Below are 20,996 nucleotides of genomic sequence, written 5' to 3'. Positions count from 1 at the left end.
TTTCATGAAAATATATCGACTCTAAAAAAAAAAAACAATCATTTTGTTTTTTATATAAACAGCAAATATATAACCCGATTATATGTACACATATATAGGTATTAGAGAAACTCTTCTATTTATTCGATTAGTATTCTGTAAAATTATAATCATTAGCATATATATATGAGAATATTTTGTTTGATGTAAATAATAATTTATTGATATTTTAAATAGATAACTAATATTGATAATATATATATCATTATTGAATTAGAATTATTTTCAGAGTTGCATGCAATTGATACACATATTGATTTAGGTTCCATACTAATATTTTATAATAAATACTTAACAACTATTTCAAATGCCGAACAAAAAATGTTTAAAAATATTGAATACATAAACATTAATAAATATTTATCCCCCACAAATAATATAATTTAACTATTTACAATTCGTATTAATCGATGTAATTACAAATCACACACACATCCTACAGATAAATATATTATTATAAATCTCTTAAGAATTGATTTAAAGTAGTTAGAAAAACAAAAAGCAAAAAAAAAAAAAGGAAATAAGATAGAAAAATACTGACTCAATAAATAAGCAGTCTCTTAAAAAGATTGTCGTAGGGAATCTTTTAAAAGCGTTAGTGGCTTTCTCTTCGTCGGGGCAACGTGTTCGTAAACTTTGCGAAAAACTTCCGAATGGATGGAAAAGTCTTAGGCGAGAGAAAAAGAGAGAAAGGGAGAGAAAGAAACGAAAGAAATAAAAAGAAGGAACAGTGTGTGCAAGGTAGTAGGAAGGAACACGGATGCGGCGGACGGTTTATGATTGTCGACGGAAGTTGAGATTTTGCTTCTTTTCCCAGTTACCGCCTACTTTTTCATTATGTCTCTTTTATTTAATTTTATGTATCCCCCTTGGCTAGCTGTTAGATGTGTTAGTAGTGGCCAGTACATACTTTTCTATCGTCGACTCATCGCGTAACTTTAATCGCGTCTGCGAACGGATCCACCCTCTCTCTCTCCTCTTCTTCCCTTTCGCATTATAGTTTTACAAGATAAAATCTCCGAGAATTTTTCTTCTATTATATTTTTCTCTCAACCAAGAACCAATCCTCTCAAACCTTGTCCGACTATTTCAAAATCCTTTTTCTTTTTTCTTTTTTTTTTCTCTCTCCTCTAAAAAAAAACGCATAACATTTTTAAATAATAATAAAATTTAACCGAGTGAAATTTAACAGCTTCTTTTTTAAGTACCTAAAAACACCGATATTAAATAATGTATAAAATAATATCTCTAATCAAACCCAGAAGTTTCTCTTACAAATAATAATAATAAATGTAGTTCTACCAAATTTTTATGCACTTTTCGCGTCAAGTCCCATCGAGACGTTTGCTTCTGAAACCGTGTACCTTTCAACGCGGGGGAAAAAAAAAACATAATAAAAGAAGGAGAACAAAAAGCGTCAAGTTGGTTAGCGTTTGATTTTCGTGCGGTTAAACCGTTTTTTAAAATTCGTCATCCTTCTACGCTTGGTTAACATACTACTCTCTCTCTCTCTCTCTCTCTCTCTCTTATGCATTTATTTGTATGCGTACGTGTATGCGCTGGTAGGTGAGAGTGCGTGTAAACAGGGAAAAGGGAGAAGTATGTTGTACGGTGGTAAGCGTGTGATATCTTCGTTGAAACCGAGTTTACAAAGAGAGTGAGAGAGGGGCAGGGAGGGAGGGGGAGGGAAGGAGGGTAGGTTGAGGAGGAGGAGGTAGAGAGAACCCTTTACGTTTGTCGGTACTTCAACCGTTTTCCCTCGGAGTGCTTTGGCGTTAGTAAATTGCACGTTGTACCTTCGGGATACGACTGTACTTTGTTGAAGCCGAAGGTACGCATACTGCCATTTAGCGATTGTATTCTGAAAATCTCGTTTGTGAATTGAAGTTTCTCTTTAGCCTGGCCTGGCCTGGCCTGGCCCCGTCGTAGTCGTAGTCGTAGTCGTCGTCATAGTCATAGTCATAGCCATAGTCATAGCCATAGTCATCGTCGTTATCGTTTTACTTGTAATGTTAAAACATTGAATTTCCATGCGAATCAACCTCCTTTTAAACGCGTTGACATTTTCTATCAAAACGAGGAGGAGAGAGAAGAATTACTTCCTTGCTTGAGTAAAATTGAATTCGATAATCTGTGTCAAGGCAAACATCGCGTTGAAAATAAAATGTAAAAGGAAGAAATATATTTGATAACGGACGGAGATTTTAGAATTTTTGGTTCGAACCAAACGTAGAATTTTCACATACGCGAATTTATATATTTATCCTTTAATAATATGTATATATATATATATATATATATATAATATATTTCCATATATATATATATATATATATATGGAAAGCGTGTTCTCATAAATTATAATATGAAATGCGAGATAATTAGAGTAACAAGTACGCGGACACGCATTGTGTGCACACGAGGATTCGTCATATCGTTTGGCGAATAATTGTTATCGTTTGCCACGGTATCATCCATTATTACCAACTCTTTATATCACATGGGATGAAATATTGGATCGCGTTTGTAGGGATTTAAAATGATTTTCAAAAGGACGAGAAATAATAATCATTTTCATATCCGTACCTAAACGAAACTAACTGAATAAACTAAAAATGAATTCTCGTACGTTTATTCTCTACTATCCGAATCTCTTTCTATTCATTAGAAAGGTTGGTTCATGAGAATGAAAAGAAGAAAAAAAAGAACAAAAAGAAAGAAAGAAAACAAAAGGTAGGATAAAGTTTCGACGGATGTGTATTTTAATTTCGAGTTTAAAGTGATACACCGACAACGGGGGGGGGGCATCCGTCTTTCGCTTTTAAGGTGAAAGAAAAGCACGAACGAGGAATGAAACTTAAAAGAAAAGAAATAGAAAAGGAAAAAGATAGAAAGGAAAAAAGTGGAGTGATAGGATAGATCGAAGGGAAAAAGTATCGTTCCCAAGACGAGGAAAATTTCCTTAATTGCTATTGGGATAAGGCGCAAACGATAAAAAGGAAGGATGCTGGAACAAATCCTTTTAACAACAATTTCCTTCTACGAAGCGAAGCACCGGATGATCCAGCTTTTCGATCTACTTCTTTCTTTTTTTCTTTTTTTTTTTTTTTTATTCTATTCTATTGTACTCTCCCTTTCTCCTTTCACGTTTTCCTATTGAGAGGATAAGGAAAATAACGCCTATTATTTCTTATTTTGCTTATGGTACCTTCAATGACTTTTTTTTAATTCTTTAAATTCGTTTTTATTTATTTTTTTTTTTTGCCAATGTTTTTTACCCCTTTATTACATTTATTTATTTTTAATTATGATTTTTTGTGACGAATATATACGAAACACAGATAAATATATTTCTTTTTTTTATCTCTTCTAATTTTTGTTCCAATACAAAATGAAACAAAGTAGTAAATAGTTTTCATCTTAAAGTATCTAAAATAATATAAAAGAAAATACTCTGTGTTCTGTTATAAGAACAAATGATTATTGTTGTTATCTCGAAGAGGTGACATAGGAGTTTTCTAGCAAATCTCTATTGTTACCTTCAGCGTGACAAACGAGTCCAAAGGGTTAACTAGCGACTTCATCGGTTACGTTGTCCGTCCCATCTCCCCCCACGGATTTGGCTTCCTTGACCCCATTACGTCCTCCCTAGCTGATTCTACACATTCATTCAATGGAATCTACTTTTGCTCGTGGAGAGTCTTATAATTAGATAATTGAAAGATGCATGCGTAAACTTGATAAACGCGAATTAAAAACAACTTTCTTTCGTAAGAAAAATATTAAGTTTTAAGTTCGAAAAAAAACTGAAATATCAAGGATCTTCAAAATTGTCAAGGTCTCTTTCCAAGAGAAAAAAAAAAAAGAAAAAATAAAAAATCATTAAATTATTCAACGATGGTGTTAAAAGCAAATCAAATGCTCTCATTTGTGGATAACTTCAACTACGTATCTCGATCAATCGTATTTTCTGGTCTCCAGAGAAATCAAGATTATACCAAAAAAACAGAGAGAGAGAGAAAGAGAGAAACAGAGATAAGCTGGTTTAAGGGAGAGTGTGGTATTATGCGATGGAAAAGAGACGTTGAATATCCATCAATATGGAAAGTATCACTCTGAAGTACAAGGAAAAACGATACTTCTTTCTTCGTCCTTCGAAATAACACGTGACAGGAGTTATTCGAAGTAACATGTTCACTACCATTACCATAATCACTGTGATTTCAAAGCTAACTCGATCGACTTAATCGAATGATCATGCACACGAGATTGGTATCGATCGATACTCGCTTGGAAAAGCATAGTATCCATTCCTCCGCAAACTTTATCGTGTACCTTTTCATCGAAATTGATCCGGTACTAAAACACCTTTATCGTAGCTACCACTCGTGCTCTCATTTCTCCCCTCTCTGTTTTTCTCTCTCTCTCTCTCTCTCTCTCTCTCTCTCTCTTTCTTTCTCTTTTCGAATTTGTTGGAACATATCGGGCACTGCGTTAACTCTGATATTTATTATACACTACTGTTGAACCTTATCGAATGTCCGAAATTATGAGAATTCCAGTCAACCTTATCCCTTTCTATACGTAGATGCACGTAGACAGATCTATACAAATACACGCGCAAATATACACACGCAAAGACATAGATATATATATATCTCCAAACGTACACGTGTGTAGTAGGTTAACACACATAAGTATCTAGTACTTACATCCGTGACTATTCATATGTATGTGTTGAGCTCACAAATACCTATATAGGAAAGCCTTTGACTGGTGCACGACGAAGGGAAGCAACCCCTCAAGGGTGCACAGCACGATATTGATTCCTCAGTCGCTTCCAGCACGGTATAGCACTGTTATACTACGGCCCATACCCGTCTTCTTCGTTGTAGTCCTAGTGCTTGTAACACTCGCTGGCCATTCTCTAGGTACCATAGTGGTCTCTTATATCTCTATCGTAAGGCTTCTTCCGTTATACCTTTACGACTTTCCTATCTTATCCTAACTACCTCTCTTTTTATATAATATATATATATATATACGTATACATATACCTTTTTCTCATGTACATCATCATCTTCAGTTTTCTGTTATTCACGTTCTTTCTTCCTTCCTTCTTTCCTTCCTTCCTTCCTTCTTTCCTTCCTTCTTTTTGATGTTTCTCATGTCAATGAATCGCGACACGATCGTTCCTTTCTTTATCAGAAACCAATGACTATCATTCGGATTCTTCCGTAAATTTCTTTTTATTCCTTTTTATGAGTTTAGACGATGAAATCGTTCGCCCGAAGCGCCGTCGTACGTGTCAGAAATGATGAATGGCTGGCATACGTTTATCGAGAGTTTTCGATATGAACAACTTTGATAAGAGAAAGAGAGAGAGAGGGAGAGAGAAAGTGAGCTTTTCTTCTATCACGAAAGAAACGATTAATCTCTCCCACCTCGCGAAATTTCCAACGATTAATCTACTTACTTCCGTTCTTCTTTTACCTCCTCATCCTTCGTATTGAGAGCTGTCAAGAAAAATCTCGATAAACAGTTTGTTAACAAAATTAACATTTTAAATAGCATTTTAAACAGCGTTTTAAATAGCATTTGATTCATTTCCATGGCCGAATAAATTCTACCTCGCATTTATCAAGAACAAATACGAGCTAATTTTGTATTAAATACGAACGACCTATTTTTCATCATTTTACGTTTATAATAATTATTCGCGAAAAATTTCAACGAGAGAAAAGAAATAAGTATTTAAAATACGTCGTTGTTTCCGTTATTTGCTCGCACGATTGTTTTTTTTCTTCTTTTTTTTTTTTATAACACAATATCAATTATACAATAAATATCGTTGATTGAATAAAAGAATAATTTCACTTGATTTTAGATGCAATTAATGACAAATGTTCATTCGCGCGAACGTAATTAACGATTTAAATATTATAATGCGATGTATTATATTAATACGCTTACATGCATGGGGTCATATGCGGATTAGGGATGAGAGAAAAATGACGTTTGTAATTGCGTGCGTATCTAAAGGTGGTGGTACCCTTTTTTCGTGCCTTGTTTCAGTTGACCATGAGATATCACGTAACGCCTATCGTTACTTATCATTTTAACTTTAATTTAAAACATTTATTTGAACTATATTATTTGTGTATAGCATTCTCAAGGGATCATTTTTTGATCGTGATATTACTTTTTCATTTGATATTTCTTTTTTGGACGACTAAAGAAACTTTACCAAATCTATCGTCATTACAACAATTGAATAACTTCGAATTCAATTAATAACAAGAGATCCCTTCACGAACGACTAACAACATTACGAAAGAAGAGAAAGGACAGGGAGAGAACAACGAGGGTGGTTGGGTTAAGAGAGGGGAGATATTATAACGGACAAATATAAGACAATGAAGATTAATGTTTCGGCCTCGTTCTCTCCCTCGGTATTTCTCCTTACTTTTCGTGCGAACGAATCTTTTGGTAATCTCCGAGGACAGTGTGTATTTTCCTTTCAAGTCTTCACGAACGTAATTGCATCCCGTCAATGTTAATTACCGACATATTGGTAAAACGATGGTTATTGAGGAAGATCGTAGAATTTGTTTTTACATAGAAATGCGTTTTGATATTTTTCAGATTAGCAGTTGGCGTGACATGGATGTGAGCTTCACGAACGTGTTGGAGGGGGCTCGTCAGTACTTCCAGGGACTGCCTGTACCCAGTACAGGCGCGATACCATCGGAGGATCACAATCATCCAACCTCGTCGACGAATTCGGCATCGTCGGCATCCACGTCACACGATCATGGCGTGGGTTCCTCGTCGGTGGCTCCGCCACCACCACCGCCGTCCTCCTCGTCGACGTCGTCGGTGGTTAATCAAGAAACAACACGTTATTCAAGTGACGTCGGTCAGTCCTCGTCTACCGAAAGCGGAAGCTCGAGTTCCGGTCCGTTTTGGAATCCATCGATGGAACCGTATCCACCGCAACCAACTAGAGTGGAGGTACCGGATACCAGGCCCGGTGATGAAAGTTCCGAACCGAGTTCCTCCTCTCCTGGTACTGTAGTAACACTAACAGAAATGCAACCCTCCAGTCATCGATCCTCAGTGACATCCAACTTTCAACAACAAAACCAATCGTCCGTATCTTCCGCGTCCGCCGATCAACAACACTCGTCCCATCAGACGACAGCAGCTACGACTACCTCAAGTTCACCTAGATTGCATCAATTGCAACCACCTCAAAGAGATCACTCTCCTGAACCTGTTTATCAACAACTCAATAATATCAGTAGGACGTCATTTGCCACCGTGGAGATTTTAGCGACCTCACATTCGACGTCGTCCCATCCGAATTATCAATCCGCAAACGACCGACAGTCTTCGCAAAGTGGAACGACCATAGTCGCGCAAAGAACGCAATATTATCCGAGATATCATCATCCGGATATTACGAAAAGTGCACCGGCACCGTTCTCGCAAAATTCCGTCTATCAATCTGCCAACGTGGCGGTGGTTACTACGACTGGAAGCGTTCAACAACCGGCTACAAGGCCTACGCCGGTCGAACAGAACAGTGTGTTGGTTCATGGACAAGATCAACAACGAGTGTCGAACCCTTCTTATGGATCCAGCGTGCAAACTCCGCCGAGTGGATCGACCGGTGGTTACGTATCGTCTCAAAATTATCGCGTAAGTGGGCAACTTCAGCAAACTCGGTCCGTTAATCCGGCGATCGACGAACGAATCAGGCCACCTCAATATGGTATCGAAGGAACGAACGCGCCTTCGTCGTCATCCTCTTCCTCTTCCTCCTCCTCCTCGAACTCTAACAACTCCTCTTCAGGCAACCCTTGTACTTCGGGAAATCCTCCTTGCAATCCGCGTCACGGATCCAGTCACATTCCTCCGTCGCCTCAGAATCTTCCAGCGCACATTCCTTCTCCGCATCTTCCCTCCGCAGCTTCCTCCGTTCATGGACAACACTCTCAGCAGCAGCAGCAGCAGCAACAACACCACACAAGGATAAATCCTTCCCCTCATTCAGCCAATCCAAACGCCTACACTACTCGTACGATTCTCTCGCAAAGCGGACCGTCGCCATCCTCATCGTCGTCTTCATCGTCCAACCATCCGCAACAGATGATACCTCCTACGGGCTTAAGCGGTTATCATCCGATAGCTTCACCTCACGAGCCACCTCGACACGCCACCCCATCACCCCACAGACAATCTCCTCACGTATCGACGCTTCACAATCCTCACGCCTCCTCTCCTCATCCTACACCCTCTCCTCACGCAGCCTTCCAACCGCATTCGCCGACTTACCCACCTCCTCCCCCACCGGCCAGGTCTACGCCGCACTCCTACAGTGTGCCGGCGACCTCCCAACACTATCAGAATGCCGGATACAATACTAGTCCTTACGCGACACCACCTCAGTCTTCGTACCATTCCTTTCAAAAGAGTCCGCAGCAGCCGCTGTCGCAGGTAAGAATCCTTTATCTTTACAAACATCTTTTTATATTTAATCTCTTTAAAATTAACCTTTCCTTTTCTTTTCTTTTTTTGTTATCTGCTATCCTCAGTCGCATGGGAGTTATTACTCTCCATCAAATAGATCTCACAACCAGTCATACGTCCAACCAACACCGATGGGAGCACCACCTCAACCAATTTGTCCTGGCGCAACGAATAGCAACAGTGACTTGAACTATCAGCAACAGAACAAACCGGTAATGTACAATGGTGCCGACACGAAAAGAAGTCCGGCGGAAATCGCTGGAAATTACGGTTCTTATCGAACATCCTCGACGGGCGTGCAGAGAAACAATAACACGCACAATCTGCCACCGATCGCCGCCTTGTCCTCCTATCATTCCAACAAGAGAGAATCGGGTAGTAAAGTGCAATCGATCCAACGACGAGTGCATTCTATCGGTTCAACGAACAAAGTCCCTGTCGCTGCACCACCCAGCTCGGTTATGGTTCTTCCCCAGAGGATTCCAGATTATCCTCCAGTTCCTGCGCCGTTGAATCATACGATACCGGTTAATGGGAGAACAACTAGCTCGGTTAACTCTACCTATGCCGGTAGATACGCTAACCAGCAAAATTATCCAGCTTACGCGACCACCATCGCACCCAGTCATCACGGCAGTAATTCCTCTAGTAACACTTCGGTGACATCCATCGGTGCCACGGTCCGATCTTCCGTTCCAGCTCCTCCTGTACACGCCTATCAGTCTTCCGACACGACTGCCCACTTGGGATCTTATCATCATACTGTCAGAACTGCAGAGAGTTATCCGTACAAGGAACAATCTTATCAAAATTCTACGGCACCGATAATACCTGCAGTCCCAGGTACACCATTACCAGCACCACCACTACCGCAGACGAATGGTATCAGGAAAAGAGAATCTCCTCTCGATCTTTCCGTAAAAACGGTTAAGACGTCTGCGGATTCGACGGCGCAAGACGATCTCGAGGCTTCTTCCACGGAAAAGCACACGAGTAATTTGAATCTAACATTGTCGTCTTCGATGTCATCGCTGTCGTCGTCGTCGTCGTCATCGACAATGTCGAGGAGTAGCAGCAGCAACAATGCAAGAAGCATGGCTCCACCGGCTGTTCAAACTTTAGCACCACCACCACCACCACCCATGGCTTCTTACTCTAATTACGATACTAGAGTATCGACTCGTGGCGTCAGGAATTCGTCCATTCCTTCCGTATGCCCTCGAACGTCAACTCCGCAAACAGTTTGCGCACCGAAAGTCGACTTCTTACCGGATTTCAATTCTACTCCGCTTAGGCAGCATCACGCTCCCCCACATGATAGTCCCATTCGTAGAAATATGGGTCAACAACTTTATGGGCCACCACCACCGCCCCAAGCACCGTTACCCTCGCAATATACGAACAATACTACTCCACTGCCTCACATGTCAACGTTCCAGAAGAGTTCACTGCCCATAACGCCGATGTACGACGGCAGCCCAGCACCACCGCCGCCGTCTTCGTCGTCTTATCTACCGGCCAATGATTCCTCGAGGTCTTCGTCTAGATATCCCGTGGCGGATCCTCCAAAAATGGGGCCGACCACCTTGCCTCCCATGGGAGGAGAGCATCCTTCCGACTCCATCAAGTATTATTTAGACGCGAGAAACAAATTCAGTTCGCCGGTGCAGAAAGATCATCGTTCGACCACCAAGAGATCCGGTGAAACTGTTTACCCTGGAACTGCACCGAACAAGCAGCCTAGATTGGATACTTGGAGAATAGCTATCGATAAACAAATCGAACAAAAACTATCGACGGTTAAGTCGCCCCATGAGCAACAGAAAAGGCAAGAGATGAATTTGCCCGTTGCCATGCCTAATGGTACCTTGATACCACCACCTAATACTTACAACCAACAGAGATTGGAAAATTTTTTCATGTCCGAGACGCCTTTGAGGTATCAACAAACTACTTACTGTGATAAAAGGAATTATCCGGAGCCGAAGATGGCGCGTACCTCTCCGCCGTATAATCACCAACCTATCTCGAAAGCAACGAATGTGCACGCGTTACCGCAGCAAGTCAATAGTCAGACTTCTTACTCAAATTATAGACAAAATCAAAGAACCACTTGTCCTCCGATTAGTGCAATGGCTTCACCTCCGGTCGATCAGCCGAGTAATACGGGTGCGGATAAACGCGTTTTGAGTTTACTGAGAAATAGTCTTGAAAATAAACAACAAAGGGAAGAACAATTGAACAGTCAACAACCTATTTTGGCGAATCACAATCAACAAAGCTTTCAGAACAAGGTACAGATAACGTACTACATATAACTACTTGGTATTTCTTAAATAGGACGTTTAGTTAAGAATCTAACAACTATCTTATACTTAATAATTATAATATACTAATTATAAAACAATTAGTCTCATTTGTTTTTTTTTGTTTATAAAGGTCGTCGCCCCTGTGGAGCCTAAAACAAATATAGGTAGACACAATCTATCACCGTTTACAGCGGCTAGTTTGCTGGAACGAAATAGCAACACACCGCCGCATTACAAGTTCCATGTGCCGCGAGCCGTAGACTCGATCACTCAAGAGGCCCCCCGTAGTATGTACGCTTCGCGAGTAAATTCATCCGCCACGCTACCTGGCAAGGAAGCTCTCTTGGGACCTCGGGGAGCCGAGAATCAAATTCACCGTGACAAGGATGACGGGCTTGCGGCCATATTGGCCGCGAAAATCAGGACGAAAGCGGAACTGAAACAGGTGAGGTATATTGTGACTGGTCTAGTCAAATATACTCAGGTAGTTTTATAATATATATCCGTGATAGAATACATATTTTTGTTTTTTTTTATTGAAAATATTCGTGACATTTCTTTCGGATATGATCGTACAATTGTTTAAGCTGTTTAAGAAGATATCACTATATTGAATTAGGTTGGCACCGAACAGTTCTTGGCAAAACCCGTAGTTCCTTCGCAAGATGTATCTTCTACCCCCAAAGGTAAAAGAATTCTCATTGTTATTTTAATTATTTTTGTTTCTCGTTTTATCCAATGAAATACTTGTATAACACTTAATATATATATTACAGAACTCGATAGCGCAGCATCAACGTCAACCCCGCAATCTGGTTCATCCGCGGGAAGCCCACCTAAATTAACTCGCGAAAAAGCAGCTTGTCTTCCACCGAGAAGACGGTTGTTTTCGAGAACGGAAGAAGAGAATATGCCGGTCGCTGCTACAACGGTACCCGTGTCAACTCCAACGCCAGCAGTTGCCTCTACGGTACCACCACGTGCCAGTGGTTTTCGAAGTTCCTCCGAGACCTCGGTCTTTGACTTCAGAGAGAGCGATTCCGAGGGTGAGATGCCAGTGTTGGAGCGTCAAACTCTCGAGGAAATGAGGAGAGACAGGAAGCAGTTGTCGAAGGTTCAACCTCCTATTCCCTTGAACGATGCAATGTGTATGTCCTCCATAGATCTAGTGAAAATCGAGCTTAAGGTAATTATACTAACTTCGTCAAATTTCTCCGTAATAAATCGAATCATTTGATCGCGTTATCGTGAACATTACGAACATTATGTTTAGGAAAACGACAAGATCAACGAAGCGGATCCATTCTGGACGGTAACTTGTGACAAATTTATGGAACAGTTACGAGCTGGAGATGCTGTGAAGAAACGTGGAAGAAAAAGGAAACTCGATGGACCCTCTTCGAAATTAGAAGATACTGGTAACGATAGTAGCAAGGAATCCGATCTTAATACTAGCGACTTAACTGCTGACATAAAGATCAAAATAGAAGACATCAAAAAAGAGGAACAGGATGTGGTGGAAGCACTTGTCGTTGATAAGATCGAGCCCGCGGAAAGTAACAAAGATGATGAGAAAAAACCTATTACGATGGATATACCACCAGTGAGTAAAGAAGAGAAGAAAGTTATAGTTGATTCAAAGGAAAATGAGAGGAGACATTCCGGAGAAGATTCCGACGAAGTGCCATTGATCAAACGAGCAACGAAAAAGAAATTGAAAAAGGAGGATAGCGATGGCGAGGAGGAAATCATTTGTAGGAAAAGGAGAGTACGACGCGGTAGTAGAATCAAATTAGCTTCATCCAGTGGTAGTGAATCGTCCAGCGAAGAAAGTGACGTTAGTACGGAATACGGACATGGTTCAACCGTTGCTGATAGACTTCGGGCGAGGAAAAGATCAGGTAACAACAGCGGAGAGAACGAAGGCATGAAGTTACGTTCTAGGGATACAACACCACAGAAGAATAAGACGGAAAAAGAGACGAAATCGTCTTCTTCAAAGACTGTCTCTTCGTCTAGAAAAATAAAACCTAAACCCTTGTTCGGTGATGGTAGTGATTTTAGACCAGGTTGGGAGGAAGAAGTATATGTTTATAAAAAATCTTTACGAATGCCGACGAGACTAATAACAGTCTCGAAACCTTCGAGATTTCATAGGTTGTCAACGTCCCTTCCTGATTTGGATCCTGGTTCACCAGCGTTATCGGTGTCTATGGATAGTTCTGACGTTTGTTTAGGTAGAAAGAGACTCGTTGATAGTGACGTAGAATCCGAGTATAGTTACAGTATTACTGGACTTGGTAGTAAGATAGACGACGAGGAAGCAACTTCCTCGACCACGATATCCTGTCCACCGAAAACAACGACGAAAAGCGGGAGATTGGAAAACAATTCTATCGTAGATGTACTTGCCCAAAGAGTTGGTACCGGTAAAAAGGAATCTAAGAGGAAACAAAACAAGGACAAACTAGAGAAAGGAACAACGAAGATCCTTCAAAAAGGTAACAACGAACCCGAACTTCTTGCAACACCAAGTCTTACTCCTCTTCTTGCGTCAGAAGCTCCGACGAAAACACTGAAAGGCGGCAAGTCGTCACTAGTTAAGAGTAGTAAATCTTTGAAACCAATCAAAGTTTCGGATTCCGTCCTTTTGGGATATTTCCGTAAAGAAACGGTCAATAATTTCCGCGATACGTTCAAGAATAATCACGCGATTCCGAACGAATTTTCGACTTTCGTTTTGAACAGTAGAACGAGAACGGAAACGCGTGTTTTAAAGAAACAGACTACCATCAGGGAGGTATTCGGCGAGGATAGGCCAGCTTCCGCTCCACCTATGCAAATTCACGGTGACACTTCACAGGACGATGATTCGCAAAACGAAACTGTAGAAAATACGTTAGGAAAGCCACGTAGTTTGAAACAAAAGGTAGTGTCTCGATTGAGAAACGCGGGTATTTTAAGAAGCCACAAGGCAATCGTCAATTCGAAAAGACATTTACTTAAATCGAAGAGAAGAAAGGATCTTCTTAAATCTTTGGCCGAGAAGAAGTTGAAGCGTGTTAAAAAGGAAGCGGAAGTTGAAGTTGCGAAAGAAACGAACGATACTCAGGAAACTGAAAATAACGAAATAGAGGACGAGAATAACGAGTCCGAGGTACCGAGCAACAAAAAGAAGTTAAAACTTCGAACCGGTAGGCGGAAATTCCGTTCTGGATTCGACTATGTCAGGAAGAAAAAGAGACCATTGAAGAAGGATGACGCAGCACCTAAGGAACGAAAAAGAGTATGTAGATATTTCTTTTTATTTTTTATTATTCTTCTATCTTTTTCTTATTACAGATCGATTAGTTCAAAGTGACCATTAATCTTTTTTTCCGCAGCAGATATTGTCAAGACCAAGTCCGGAATGTGTTGCGGACATTCAATCGGAGATCAGGACGTGGGTCATTAAAAAGGGTGTCGGAGAAACTATTTTACATCGTGCTGCCAGACTCGGTCACACGGTGGGTTAACGTTTCTTTTTTTGTAATATTATCTCGTTTGTTTTTCTCGAACTTCTTGATAAACGTGTCGATGCAGGATGTGACTGCCTACTGTTTGGAGAAACTCAACAGTGCACCTAGTCCGAAAGACAACGCGGGTTATACGCCACTTCATGAAGCATGCTCGAGAGGTCACTTGCAGATAGCTAAACTTTTGCTCGCTTACGGAGCGAATGCAAGCGAAAGTGCAAACGGAGGAATAAGGTTGGTAGTAATGTGAAGTATGCGTAAGTAAAAAGAAAAAAAAAATATATATGGTATTAATATACGACGATCGTTTATTGAAACATTCGTGGTTAATCACAAACAGACCACTTCACGAGGCTGCGGAAAGCGGTTCAACGGAGCTTGTGCGATTACTTCTATCATACGGTGCGGATCCTCTCCTAGCCACATATTCTGGACAAACACCATTAATGTTGGCAGTAGAAACTGAAGCTTATACGATCCTGGAACAACACTTGGACGACATCCAAGGACGTAGTAGTACGCCCTGGTCGTTCGGTGGACCTGCTTCGATATTTGGTAAGTTATTGTAGGATTTCCCGTTCATTATTTAATCTGACAACTTGATAAAGACAAAAGTGTTAACTTCCTTTTCGTCCCTAGATCCAGAAGAAACTGGATATAACCCTTTAAGCGATCCACCCATGGACAGTCCAAAACTCGAGCTCGAGGAGATAGAAATGGAGGTGAGCGATATTAACCTACCAGTCCTGTTTTCTCTTGCCAACGATTCGGACAAGTGGGTCCTCCTTCAAGATTTAATGGCAGCTCTCAGGATAAAGAGTCGCGATGCTCTCTTACGTCAAGTTAATCCGAAGGCCCATACTGGACCACCGACGATTGCTCATCGTGACGTTATGAGAGAATTAAAACTTCCCGATTTCTTAGAACAATCACGATGTTGTCATTTGTTAAGTGGTGGAGAGAAGATCAACGTGCGGGGATCAAAGGTGACATTGATAAAGTACAACGAGAAGGTGAAGTCATTGTTAAACGTCGAAAAGGTGCTAATCAGTCTCAGGTGACAGGAACCACCACTGAGGGGAAGAGATTCTCCTCAGGAAAAACCATCCACGTCCTTTTCTTCTTCTTTTTCTTCTTCTTCTTCTTCTTCGTCATCTTCATCGTCTTTGTCATCATCTACTTCTTCTCCTTCTTTATCCTCGTCCTTTCTCGCAAACAAATATAACCCAACGAGAAAAAATGAAAGCAAGATTTCCGAGACGAAGGAGACGAAAAAAAATCCTAACGGACGACCGAAGATTCGTGGATCTAATTCCAAAGAAGCAACAACGGCACGTTCGTCGGAAGCACGTTGAATTATTAATAATATTGAGCAGTACTCTATTGACTCTATTAAATAACATTACACATGTGATATATCGCTTTCCTAAGTCTCTTCTTCTCTCTTTGATCAATCGATATTTGACGGGAGAGTGAGTAATGCTGAAGGAACAACAACAAAACAACACATCCATTTGAGATTAGAGTTAATAATGGCGTGAATATTTTACGGATATACATATATAGGAAACAAGATGACGATTTGCATGACGCGTTGCAAAATCGAACTCTACATATTATTATATAAGATATATAAGATATATATATAGAAATAATATATGCGAGATAAAACGTTTGAGAAATGATGAGCGGCAACAACAAATTACGGCTACCTGTGACACATTGTATTAGTAGTACATATTTATTCGGATATATGCGCGCGCGGGCGCGTTGCTGCGCGTGTATGTCCAAAATAGAACGATCATATTTTATTAACAGCCAGATGATGATGTGCGTGTAAAAAAAATGTTAGTCGATTTTTCGTATATCGATTAAATTTACATTGGTGGTTATATTATTATTATTATTATTCTTTATTTTAGGAACAAAAATCATCGACGATCGAAGAATGCGATTTAATTTTTTAATTAATTAACTACATTGTCCCCCCTGTTGTGCTTATACGATTAGAATTGAATGTGTACTTATATTTGAAAGAAAAAGTGAGTGGAGGAAACGAAAATGAGAAAGAGTGAGAGTGTGTTGTTAGAACGAGAAAGAGAGAGAGAGAGAGAGAGAGAGATGGAAGGAATTTAAAATATAGAACAGCGTTTTCTAGCGTGTTATACGAGGTTTTCGTCGAGATATAAGTAATACAAAAAAAAATATATTAAAAAGAAAAAAAATAGAAAGACAAATATATTAAAATCGAATTACTTTATAAAGTAAATCGATTAATAAACGTGCAATGATTGAACTAACTGCTGAATAATGGCAGCTTAAGTTTGTAGAATATTATAATAATCTTAATAATAATATAATAATAATAATAATAATAGTAATTATAATGATAATAATTATAATAATAAAATAATAATTATAATAATAATAATGAATTAAAGCTTCGATTGTTGTTTAAGGTGATTCGACCGAAACTTCGTATGGGGCACGAATTTTGCGTTTATTATAGTACTTGATTGTTTCGTGTCCAATGAAACGACGACGACGCACGCATCACGCACTCACGCACGCGCGCACGCATTCACGCAAGCAAGCAAGCAAGCAAAGCGTAAAATTTTTATTGTCGATCGAGAGAACACGATGTACTAACAGTATTTCTTTTTTTTTCGTTTTTTTTTTTTTTAGTTGGTTCTCTGATATATTGACACTTTGTTCCTAAATTGTTGTATCTTTCTCTTTTTGTTTTTTTTTAAAACGTCGTTTAAGTTCAAACGATACACGATAATAATAATAATTAATGTATATAGTTTACACGTTATGTGAATTTGAATCTAATGCGGACGGCGTTACCACTTCTATTAATTAGTTTAAGTCATTGTTAAAGATTTTTTGTTTCTCATTGTTTTTTTTGTCAACGTGTTTTACACGCTAATTAATTCATAAATAATATGTACGTAATTTGCGTTTATATAGATTAAACACAGAGTCGCTACGATCTTTAAATGTTTTTTTTTTGTTTTTGATTATAGATGATATTAGGTTGGTCAATAAACCGATACGATTTTGTTTCTCTCTATTTAAGTAAGTAAAAAAACCGACAGAAAAATATCGTACTGAGTTATCGGCCAATCGAATAAATTAGAGAGCGATTTTTTTTAGTGGTGCATAAAATCGCATTTATTAATTTGGGTAGTGCAATTTAAAGATTAATATCGCCGGCTTGATTTTATAGATTGAAAAAAGAAAATCATATATTAAATAATCACATGAAAAGGAATATTGAAACGATCATTTCGATTTGATATATGTATCATGCATTAACAGCCACGTTTAATATCATCTCTCAATTTCTTTTTTTTTTTTTTTTTATTATTATTATTTCTTGGGAAAATTTATTTTCTTATAAGTTCTTATCGAATCATATTTTTTGTTTTAAGGAAATCCAAAAAAAAGAAAAGAAAAAGAAGAAGAAATGAATAACTCAGTTTTGTTAAGTATAGATTTAATTATAAACTTCTTTACAAACGAATCCCCCATTGTAAAACAACAAATTTACTTATCTTTTTTTTGATCTTCTGTTTTTTTTTTTTCTTTTTTGTTTTTTATTATCATTTTATTAAAAAGAAAAAATATAATTACAATTTATTAAAAATCATTTATATATCGTCGTGGTATATGTGCCTATAATTATAAAAGTTGTCTATGTCATATATATATAGTATCTTTTGTTTCGAGATATTTAAAGGATTTAATATTTTAACATTTATAAATGAATTCCATATAATGTTGAAATAACAAGCACTATCTGACGGTTTATTTTTGACAATATTGTAAAAATTACATTGAATATTATAATTTAGTTTAAATTAATGTGTGTTGTATAAAATTATTAATAAACTTATTTTTCTTTTTTAATTTTTTGATTTAAAACGTTTTCATAAAATTATGGGCACATATGAGAAAGTAAAAGGGAAAAGAAGAAAGAGAAGGAGAGAGAGAGAGAGATAGAGAGAGTTTTTCGTCCACGATATCTTTTTTTGAAATTATATATGAATCCAATTATATCAAGCTACGTCCTTTGTTGCATTTTCGTCATTGTATACGGATTTCAATCGTTTATGAATCAGTCTCAGGGAAAATTGCAGCAACGGAGGACGCGTGCATTAAACTCGGTTAGTAAAATAACACGAGACGAACAAAACCAGATTTTAACAAACAAACAAATTGATTGGGAGATAAAGAAATAGTGGTTAATAACATTGCGACGATCTATAATGATCTTCGCGCGTTAATATTTTCAATATAAAATATAATAATTGGCTGACCAAAAAAATTAAAATTATTCGTTTTTTAAATTAACACTCGTGAAAAAAGAAAATTCGTTTACGGCTGATGAATTCTCCTTTTTAATTTTATTTTAGTCGAAAAATCTCTCGACGATAAGAAGGGTAGAAAAAAAGAAAGGTGGGGGGGGAGGGGAAGGAAGGAGAGAAAGAGAGAGAGAGAGAGAGAGAGAGAGAGAAAGAGAAAGAAGAAAAAGAAAATATGATAGAAATAAAATACACGCGTACACAACACATGCGTATATAAAAACGGTGCGATCGATAGTTGTAAATAAATAACTATTTTCAATAAACAATCTTTTGGAGCATGTAGGATCCCGGCTATCCCCTTCCACCCCCTTCTGCTTTCTTTTTCTCATTATCCTCGCATATATATATAAAATAGGGCCACCATCTATTGCTCCACTCTCCAACCCTTACTTCGCATCGACTTGTTGTTGTTGTGTAAAATCGAAAGAATGATAAGAAGAAAATTGTGTACGTACTGTGTATATGTATACCTTTTAATGTAATTAGAAGCGACAGTTGTAAGTAGTCATGATAATTGTTTATAATATAGTAACGTGCTCTCGTGTGTGTAATAAAAAGCATACCCTGTGTTATGTAGTTTATAATCGTAAAAAACACACAACACACACTCAAAGCGAATAATAAAAATAAAAAATAATAATAATAATAATGAATATAGTAATAATATAATAATGATATTGATATAATGATAAATAAAAATAATAATAGTAGTAATATTAAAAATAAAAATAATAATAATAATAATAATAATAATAAAAATAATAATACTATTAGCATAGTATGCAGCAGTGTCTCGACAGTCCTGCGTATGTAAATACATAACTTCGTATACGCATGTACAAGAACACGTAAATAATATATACCTACATACACATGCGCCCACAAAACAGATAAAAAAAAATACACTCATATACAGATTAAAACAGGAATATGTACGCACGCCTCGCGCATATGGATACGTACGTATTAATTGATTGAAAAGTAAGAAAAAAAATACACACCGCGATGATTACTATATATTAACTTCTATAACTACAAACTATCCGCTTTTTTATTGTATGATATATACATAAAAATAGTTAACTATGGATGTACATTTTTTTAGTCGTAACGTTTCCCCTTGTAATTTATATACACATACATATACATACACACATAATTATATATATATATACATATATATATATATTTATATATGTATATTTGGTAAATTCTCTGAATGTTTTAATGCTAATGCTTTGCAAAGGGAAGATGAAAAATAATACTAAAGTGAAAATTATTGTATGTTTATATATATTATATGTATGATATACATATATATATCTTATTTCTAAATTTTAAGTTTCCGGTTGATGCGAGAGATGTAAATTAGAGTTTCTCTGTGATTCGTGTAAAGATGAGGAAAAAGAAAAAAAATAATTGGAGAAAGGAAAATGAGAGTACTATTTGCCACTAATTAATCGTTGTCATCGTCGTCGTCGTCGTCGTCGTCGTCGTCGTCGTTGTTGCCCTCTGAGCAAAATCGGTGACGATTTGACTAATGGATTTTCTTAGGAGGAAAAAATATAAAAAGGAGAATACACAAAAAAAAAAAGACAAAGAACAAGAAAAAAAGGAAATGAGCAGATAAAACTTGTGATTTTTTTTTTTCGCTAAATAAATAAACAGTAACATCTTATCCTATCGATGTAATAAAAGCAAGTATTTTTACCGATGTGTCGTTTCATTCCGTCGTCCCGTTTAATTAGGCCATTTTTAAATAAATTCAATAATATGACAAATACACAAATGTGTAGGAAGAAATAGTAAATAATATTATACATTAAAGTAATACTTCAAGATAATTATCGGTAAGTTAATTAAATTGGTTAATAATAATAATAATAATAATAATAATAATAAAAGGCATAGTTAAAATTGGTAAAACGTTTATTAACTATTTAAAAACGATGAAACAAGGTGAACATGAGATTGACAATTCAATAAGTAATATTATTAAATAGACTATAGAGGTGTATAATAAGTGTCGGTAGTGATTATTCTCTTAATACGTTCCTTTACATGGAGGCAGACAACTTTACTCGATTGAAGCCTGGCTCTGCAATGTTTTCTTCTTGACACAACCAGCACGGAATTATACAGTGATGCTTTTCTTCTCGACCTAGTTACTATCAATCTTTCTTTCGTTTAATCGTTTAATTCTTCCCTCCTAACCAGTTTAAACA

General features: G+C 37.7%; 1 protein-coding gene across 4 annotated transcripts in view; it reads left to right on the top strand.

Annotated features, from left to right (window-relative positions):
• LOC106794051 (mucin-5AC) overlaps positions 1 to 15,495 on the top strand; it is a 239,442-nt gene extending 223,947 nt beyond the window's left edge. For all 4 annotated transcript variants that reach the window (XM_014761450.1, XM_014761451.1, XM_014761453.1 and 1 more), the window contains 10 exons: positions 6,685 to 8,541; positions 8,640 to 10,868; positions 11,014 to 11,328; positions 11,503 to 11,569; positions 11,660 to 12,069; positions 12,157 to 14,169; positions 14,267 to 14,389; positions 14,466 to 14,632; positions 14,739 to 14,953; positions 15,038 to 15,495. In XM_014761450.1, the coding sequence (XP_014616936.1) occupies positions 6,703 to 8,541; positions 8,640 to 10,868; positions 11,014 to 11,328; positions 11,503 to 11,569; positions 11,660 to 12,069; positions 12,157 to 14,169; positions 14,267 to 14,389; positions 14,466 to 14,632; positions 14,739 to 14,953; positions 15,038 to 15,459 (7,800 nt within the window). In that variant the 5' untranslated portion in view covers positions 6,685 to 6,702 and the 3' untranslated portion in view covers positions 15,460 to 15,495. The remainder of the gene's footprint in view (positions 1 to 6,684; positions 8,542 to 8,639; positions 10,869 to 11,013; positions 11,329 to 11,502; positions 11,570 to 11,659; positions 12,070 to 12,156; positions 14,170 to 14,266; positions 14,390 to 14,465; positions 14,633 to 14,738; positions 14,954 to 15,037) is intronic.
• Positions 15,496 to 20,996: the final 5,501 nt, after the last annotated feature.

This window comes from Polistes canadensis, unplaced genomic scaffold (genome assembly GCF_001313835.1).
Source record: "Polistes canadensis isolate GaletaPanama2010 unplaced genomic scaffold, ASM131383v1 scaffold_22, whole genome shotgun sequence".
Taxonomy (NCBI): Eukaryota; Metazoa; Arthropoda; class Insecta; order Hymenoptera; family Vespidae; genus Polistes; species Polistes canadensis.
This window is presented reverse-complemented; position numbering and strand designations above follow the sequence as displayed.